The sequence below is a fragment of the Phocoena phocoena genome, chromosome 3 (genome assembly GCF_963924675.1).
Source record: "Phocoena phocoena chromosome 3, mPhoPho1.1, whole genome shotgun sequence".
Taxonomy (NCBI): Eukaryota; Metazoa; Chordata; class Mammalia; order Artiodactyla; family Phocoenidae; genus Phocoena; species Phocoena phocoena.
Window position 1 is genome coordinate 113,479,022 of NC_089221.1, and position 7,955 is coordinate 113,486,976.

The 7,955-nt window shown below is 55.5% G+C and overlaps 2 protein-coding genes across 2 annotated transcripts; both read right to left on the reverse strand.

Moving 5' to 3' along the window:
• Positions 1–3,746: 3,746 nt before the first annotated feature.
• Positions 3,747–4,715, reverse strand: DCANP1 (dendritic cell associated nuclear protein 1). The gene is given in 7 exon segments (XM_065873688.1): positions 3,747–3,841; positions 3,844–3,914; positions 3,916–4,054; positions 4,057–4,173; positions 4,176–4,341; positions 4,344–4,455; positions 4,579–4,715. Coding segments are annotated over 7 exon segments (837 nt in total).
• A 2,111-nt stretch (positions 4,716–6,826) lies between these two features.
• Positions 6,827–7,420, reverse strand: TIFAB (TIFA inhibitor). The gene has a single exon (XM_065873689.1). It carries the CDS (start codon positions 7,418–7,420, stop codon positions 6,827–6,829), a length of 594 nt encoding a protein of 197 aa, XP_065729761.1.
• Positions 7,421–7,955: the final 535 nt, after the last annotated feature.

Consider the following 7,955-nt stretch of genomic DNA (forward strand, 5'->3'; position numbering starts at 1 on the left):
CAAGGTAGGTGCTGAGATCCCGTACAGGTTGTGTGTTTCAGTCTTCACAGAGGTGGGGTAGGTACTAATAGTATCCCCACTTTATACACGAAGAAAAGAGGCTTGGAAAATGAAGTTTCAGGGTCAGGAAGTGAAGGGCAGGGGGGATTTGGACCCTGTTCTTCTGCCCTGCCTCTCAGGCGGGAGGGGAGGGCTGCAGAATCAAAGCAGACATCCTTGCAGGACTGTGTGGGCCAGGCCAGGCCACATCTGTACCTTACTGTCCTGCACTTGTCCTTTGTGCCCTCTCCCTTCCTTTCTTACAGATGCTGAAGGTCATACAGGCTGGGATGACAGTGGTAGAAGGGGATTTGTGTTTGCCTGTGGCTTCAGGAGGCCCCTGAGCTGCGGAGCCCTCTGTGCTGTGCATCCCCCTCCCATCTCTGCTCCATTTTTGGCGGCCACCCCAGGGCTTCAGGCTGGGACTGAGGGCACTGAGGTGGGCACACTCCCTGTGCTGGGTTTGACAGTTTGCCCTCAGAGCCCTCGCTCCCCCTTCCCTCCTCGGCTCTGTACTTCGGGGAGTCATCCCTGCAGGCTGCGTTTCCTAGGCTGCTCATCAGACGCCTTGGGCCGGCTTCGGCCACTGGGGGCCAGGAAAGGGGAGAAGCCAGGATATTTTGCCCTCTCTCTCAGCACCTTGGGGAGGGTCTGACAGCAGCTGCATCTCTTCTGTGGCTCCAGCTCCTGCTGGATGGCCTCTGCCTCCAAGGTCCCAGCTTCACGGGTAGTTCTAGCTCTGTGCCGCCCAGCACCCGCTCTGGTCACACGGTCTCCGCAGGTGCCCCTGCAGCCCCAGGGGAGGGAGCTAGCCGTGGTAGCACTTCTTGTGCTTGCCGAACTCTGAATTGCATTGCCCGTGTGGCTTTTCGGCAACTCTATCACCTGTATACCCAATTCACTGAACCAAATTTTTGAAACACTTAGAGTGGTTTTTTTTTTCCTGACTGGATCCTGACTGATATACTCCGGGCCACCGTCACCCCACCCGCCCCACAGGCAAGGTGACCTAATAGGGTCCATCTTCCTAGCCCATCTGCAGCAAGCTGCAGGTGAATGAAAGAGTGGTATCACGGCATCCCCATCCCTCAGAGAAGCAATTATGGAAACCCCATGTCTGGCTGCCTGGCTGAGCTCTCCCTCCAAAGGCCCCCGTCTCTGCTTTATTCTGAAGACTCCCCACCCCCTCCCCCCGGCGTGCACATCTTTAAAGGAAAGTGAGGCAGACATCCCAGCTGGGGCTCCTTCCAGCAGTTAAAGTGCTTGGCTCAGAGCCTGGGGCGTCCTGATGGCTTTGCCTAGTACCTGCTCTATGTAAGCTCTGTGTTAGGTAACGCAGAGAGGATCGGAGAACAGGGGGGAAGGAAAGCCCCCTCCAGAACCCCAGACCCCACGGTTTCTCCCTCCTCCCTGGACTGTGATTTGGTTTTGATTCACATCTGCCCTTTCTCAGACTCCTTGTTTCTTGTTCCCAAATGTCTGGAGCTGCGCACTCTGGTGATGGTGCCCCTTAAAGAAGTGGGTGTCACGGGGAGGTGGAAGCAGAGATAGGAACAGCTCAAGGATGCTGACATTACTGCGGGACACACATTTTTGTGGTGCAAGGCCCCTGCCAAATGGCACCTAAAGCCCTTTCAACTCATGCGCCTAAAGAAGGAAATAATGAAACTCTTCTGTTGAGGATCACCTGGCTCCCCACATCCACTCACTTAGGCTGTTTTGTTCCCACTGGAGCGTATGATTGGAAAACAAAGGTAAATGAGAGCAATTTATTCCCGGATCATTTTTTTCCCCCAGCAGCATTAAAGCTGCCTCTGGTCTAAAGAGTTTACAAACTCTAAAGAGAGATGACTTCCCTTCTCACGGCCCGGTCATGGGGAGGTAATGCATGTTTCCAATCAGCTGAGAATGTAACTCAAATGGTAGATTTTATTTCACTTTAATCCGCCTGTGAGTTCACTTTCAAGGTAAGAGGGAGCACAACCTGCAACGTGAATAGAGTTGATTAACCCCAAAATCTCCTCCTAAAGGTGGAGGAGCTGGCCTAGCTCCTCCTTGCCTGGCTTCGGGGCCTGGTGTGGTAGTGCGTGACTGGGGCACGGGATGCAGGGAGAGCTGCCTCAGTGTGGGGAAGCTGCCTCAGTGATTCAGAGACCCACTCACCTGATGGAGGCACCAGTACCAGCAGATGCCATGGAGTGGAAGCAGAGGAAGCAGAGGACACAGAGCAAAGCTGGACAGCCAGACTCACGTAGCAGATACAGCAGGAGGCGGGTCTCCCGGCCCAGTCCGGCGGTGGGAGGAGGTTATGGAGGCAGCAACGAACCATTCACCTGGCATGGGGGCTCCCTTGCTTTTGCACATCTCTTTGCTGACTGCAGCCTGGCCACTCAGTGGGCTGCTGGGAAAGAATCCCTTCTCAGTCCGTGTCTCAGCTGTCTTTGGTCACAGGGCAACCTTGAGCTAGCCCCTTAACTCTGTCTTATTCACGTTTACGAAGTAACCTCGATTTGAGGGGAAAGGGAAAATGTTTCCTTTATCAGCCTACGGTGAAAACTTCAGTGTCGCTCTTTCCACTGGGTAGGCATTGCCCTCTCCAATCCTTTCTTTGAAAACGCAGATGCCTCTAGCAGGGCCAGATCTTAGCATCCTATACCACAGGAAATCTCTTTAAGAGACAGTCTTGTTTCAGGGAGGCTGTGTGCTCCTAGTGTATGTTTGCGGTAGGTGGTCTCTGTGGCCCACAGGCCTAGACTCAATCCAGCCAGCCCAAGCCCTGATTGCTGTGGCTGGGAGCCCTCCCAGGGTCTCCCGGGGACACCGACGTGCCTCTGTTTGGGGCAGGAAGTGACTGCTTCCCTGACCACGTGTGCCTGTCTGTCCGTCCCGGCTCTGCCCAGCTCTGTGATGGCCGTCAGGAATACAACAGCAAACCACCCAGGGTCCTTGTCTGTGTGGATCTTGGTGTCTCACAGGGAGAGAGACATGGAAACCGTGGGCGCAGCGTCCCGGTGCCGGGAGGGAACGGCCGTGCACGGCTGTGGCCAGGACTGCGCTGCCTGACGAGTCTGCCGCCGCGACCTGACGGCGTTTCTTTGTGCCTCAGAGCCCCACGCTGGGGTTGTTGATGGAGCTTTCTCGAGTCTCCCTCAGCACGGGGCTCAAGCGAATGCAGTGACTCACAGACAGGTCGGGGGGACTCCCATTCTTAGAAGAGCAGAGGAATGTGGGGTTATAATGCCTGAAAGGGCACAGGGAATGATTTCTAAATTTCCAGATGTCCTCTCAGAGAGTTGTAGCGCTCTGGGGTATGCCTGAATGTAATTGATGTAGCTCTTTGTAGCAGATGTGTGTGTGTGTGTGTGTGTGTGTGTGTGTGTGTGTGTGTGAAGCTGAGTCCATGTGTCTATATGCATTCAATTCATTCCACTAAATCAAACAATGAAAGCAACCCTATTGAGCACTTCCTGTGTGCCAGACACTGCACCAGGTTCTTTATATGCAGTGCCTTATTTTACCTTCTCAAAGCTGTTATTTTCCCCATTTCCCAGAAGAAGAAACTGAGGTACAGGGAATTTCAGTCACTTGTCCAAGATCCCCGAACTTGTAAGTGTGGAGCAAGAATTCTAACCCAGGCAGCAGCCCGACTGCAGAGCCCCTGCTTGGAGCCACGACAGCGTGTGTGCGCGCGTGTGCGTGTACACCCCTCAGCCACATAGGCTGCCCTGTGTATGCGAGCTGAGGGAATGCAGAGGACATTGTTGAGAGGGACTCACTGCCCTGCTCAGTCTGTCTGAGCAGCAAAGGAAAGGGGTATCAAGTTCATGGACCAGGGCCTGAAGCCAACCTGATAATTCTAACTTCTGGGCGAGAATTGGAGGGTGGGTGTTGGGGTCTGGTGATTTAAATGGTTTTCTACCGAAGAAAAATGGAGCCTTGCATGGAGTGGAGCTTTGCTGTTTAGGAAACATGTATGAGGCAGGCGGTGAGTTTCCGGAGGGGACTTTATGAACAGGTAGAGTCTGAAACAACAAGCTGGGTGTTTCCTGGCTCCCTTCTGCCCTGTCTCTGGTTTGCCCTCCTCCCGCGTGCTGCATAGTCCATCCTGGGGCCCAGAGGGCCTCCCAGACTTCACCCCGAGTCAGAGACACCCCCAGGGAGGAGGTGGGCTGCTCCCTCTCATAGGCCCCCAGCTAGGTTGGGTTTGCCCCTTCCTGGAAGGAAGAGGACTCTCGGTCTATGGCAAAGGTTCCCTGGTGGAGCAGGGGAGCTGCACCCTGGGGGCTCTGGGGGGCCACCAGCCAGCTTCCTCTCTCCAGCCTTTGACGTTCAGGTTTAGTCTTCAGGCAGCGGCTTTTCCGTTCTGCGTGCAAAGGGCTGCTGCTCCCTAATGCATAGTTTGGGGAGCACTTCGGTCTGTGGAGGGATCATTGTGTGAAAAATAAAGGCAGTCCCGAAACAGTGGGCCTCATCAGACCACAGCACACATGGCTTCTGCGGCTCACCCGCCCTTGACCGTGTGTCTCCCATTCTACAAACCCTGAATATTGGGCCTTCTGGTGCCAACGTTCACAACAGTAAACCCCCTCCTGACTGCCCACCAGGTCCGTGGCTAAGACAAAATTCTTCATCAGGGAATCACAGAGTGTGGCTGAGCCCTCAGGCTCCAGAGCCATCCCGCCAGGCTCCCAACCTTCTCTCACTCCATGTTCCTGTCTAAGGTGAGCCCTTGGGTCAGGACCTATATGTTTCCCTCTCTCAGGTCTCGCGATAGTAGCTGATACTTGCTGAGTGGCTGCTGCATGCCAGGTGCTGCACTAAGTGCTTTATATGTGCCACCTCCTAAAACCCTCACAGCCCACTGGCTGGCTCCAGTGGGGAGCCCAGCGGGCGCCAGCAGGGAGGTGCTATCATCTTGCCCATTTTCCAGAAGGAGAAATAGAGACCAAAGCAGCCTAAGTCACTTGCCCAAGATCACACAGCTAGTGAGGGGCGTGACGTCGGGCAAGATACTTCACTTTTCTGAGCCTCAATTTCCTCGTCTGTACAATGTGGTTAATACCGTTGTCTATCTGGGCATTGTGGAGATTAAATGGGGGAATGTACACAGCACCTAGCAGAGCGTGGAGTACATAGTCAGCACTCACCAGACACGGCCACTTAATAGTAGAGCTGAGGTTAACGCCAGCATGAAGAGAGAGAAAACACAATGTCTCTAGCACTGCCCACAGTGATCATCTCCTGAATGCATGTCTTTCCTGAGTCCCAAGTAAGCTCCCTGAGAGCAGGGCCTTAGTCAACCTGTTCACTGCTGGTTCCCCGGGCTTTGCACAGCATCTGGTACAAGGTGGGTGCTTGGTGAAAGTTGAGTGAAGGACTGCTTTGGTGGCCCCATGGGCCATTCACAGCTTTGGACAGCCCCTTCTTCTCACATCCCTTGCCCTCCTCTGCTTTGTGGCTGTGACCTGAGTGTATCTGCCTCGTTCCCTATCGGATGGAATCTTCCCAAGTCTGGGCAGTCTGGGTCCCGCCCACTGCTATCTTCCCCAAGGAGAAGATGCTCAGGCCTGGCAGTGCGGTTGAACTTCCTTGCAGCCTACCCTGGGTGCAAAAGGATCTCTCTTCTTGGGCGGGAAGTGAGGGGTGTTGAAAGCCTTGTTGGAGGTGGTTACAGACCTTGAGATGTGAGCCAGCTAGTGGGCAGCTTCAGTGCCTTGGATATCGTACAGCACGTTCAAGGCTGGTGGCAACCGTACGGGTCTGAGGTCCCTCCCTTCATTACACAGGTGAACATGGTTTCTAGACCACACTCCCCCTCCCTGGGGTGGCATGGAGCGTGGCTGCTTGGGCTCAGCTCCCCAGCACATACCTCCCAACATGCACCGAGAAAATGAGCGCACGCTCGATCCCCCACTAGTCCACCCCCATTGGCACACGACCCACCCTTGAGTGAAATAACTGCTGAACTATATTCTGTCACAACCTCCCAGCCCGCCCTCTCATAGAATTAGTCCTGGAAGTGCCCATTGCTCTGGGAAGCTACCTTCCCCTGAAGACCTTTGCCCTCTGGTCAGCCGAGGCTTTGATCCAGAAGTGAGAGTGGGGGAGCATGAGGATGAAGAGAATGGCAGTGACGATGAATTTCCGGGCAGGCCCAGCCCCCAGCTCCCCATCCCCAGGAAGCCCTCAGCTCTACCTCCATCCTTTTCAGAACCGTGAGCCCCCGCCTTGCCAATTTCCTCTTACGCCTCTTCTCTATTTCCCGCCCCTGCCTCTGCATGACGATGTGGCATACAGGCGGCCCATCTGGGGATCAGGGGATCCTGCTGGGTATGCCAGCTTAATGAAATGCTTGCAGTTTATTAAACACAGGCTTCCCTAAGCCCCGAGTGCCTGTGGGTATTTGAAAGCCCAAGGTAACCCCAAGCTACCACAAACGTAATTGCTACATGTGTCCATGCATTCCTGGTGCAACCTCAAACTCCAGCTCTTAAGCGGCACACAAAATTAGCAACATAAAGTAACTCCTAGTCAGACGAGAGGGGGAAATGTGGGGAAACACTGAGAGAGGCTCCCAGAACCCCTCAGGGCCTCTAAAAGTATATGAAGTTCCTGTTACCTTGCATAGCTGTGGATGTGGAGGGCACTCCCCTCACCCCTGGTGGTTCACGCTTGCAGAATAGGTTCATTATTACGCGGCAGGCCTGGCTTGTCAAACTTGCATGATGTAGCTTGACTATTTCAAGCCCCATTTCAGCTAAGGCTTGCTCCGGGGTGGCCGGCGGGGCTAGCAGAGCGCACCGTCTGGGGGCTCCCTCTGGAGCTGTATTTCTGGTGCTCCTCCAGGCCTGGGCTGGGAAGGGCTGTCAAGAAACCCCAGGTGACCCGAAGCCTGCTTCCCTGAACCTGAGGGAGGCTGCTTCTGGGGGATGATTTCCCATTCGTCGGTCTCCTCAGCCTGGAGCCTGTAAATCAGGGGCGAGGGGCTGAGTTGGAAGCAGCAGACAAAGGCCTCCAGGGAGGTGCCTCCCTCGATGTGGACCACCATCTGCATGCCAGAGAAGGCGACCCTGTTAACGGTGCTCAGGGGCATCTGCTCCAGGAACCTCAGCGTCAGCCCGTTGACCCACACGCAGCCCTTGCGGCTCAGAACCTTCAAGTTGAAGGCCAGCCGGGCACTGCCCTTCTCCAGGTAGGGTTCCAGTGACAAGTGCCGGCGGGAGAGGCGAGGGAGCTGCAGCCGGAGGTGGGCATCCGGGCCCCGGCCCACCAGCAGTGGGCTGGTGTCGTGCTCTAGCTGCAGAGGGACATTGGCGAAGGTGGCAGGGCCTGGCGTGGGGTGGTGCAGGCTCACCCGCAGGACGGTGAGGGGCCTCTCCATGGATGATAGCCTAAGAAAGACGGAGCACAGACACACAGGCGTGGGTGGAGGCAGACACTCCTCTGTGATTGCCTGAGCCCAGACATTCTTGCCCACCTCAGGGGCTCCCAGCCACCTCTGGCCAAGCAGGGCCGGGCACTGAACGTCCATGCAGTCATTCTGCTCCAGCCGGGCTGCAGCCACGGCCAGAGCTGGTGTGGAAGCTCAGGCCCGCTGCTTCTAGCCTCAGCTTCATCCCTAACACACCCTGAGTGAGGCAAGCTACTCACTTTCCAAATTTTAGTTCTCTCTTCCGTGACGTAGGAATGTTGATCCTTGTCTGTGCGTAGGCCCAAGGCGCACCAGCCTGTGTGGTGGGGTTTGGGTGGCCTGTTGGCATTTGGGGACAATTTGCCCTGCCTCATGGAAAGGGAAGGACGGAAGGTAGGATCCACCTTCCCTGTATCCGACAGTCACACAACAATTGCCTGCCAAGCCCTCTGCTGAGCCAGGCGCTGACCAGTGGCTGGGGACGAGCTGATCAACAGGGACGCCC

Excerpts from the sequence above, each read along its gene's own strand:
- TIFAB (XM_065873689.1), bottom strand. The coding sequence starts at position 7,420 with ATGGAGAGGCCCCTCACCGTCCTGCGGGTGAGCCTGCACCACCCCACG.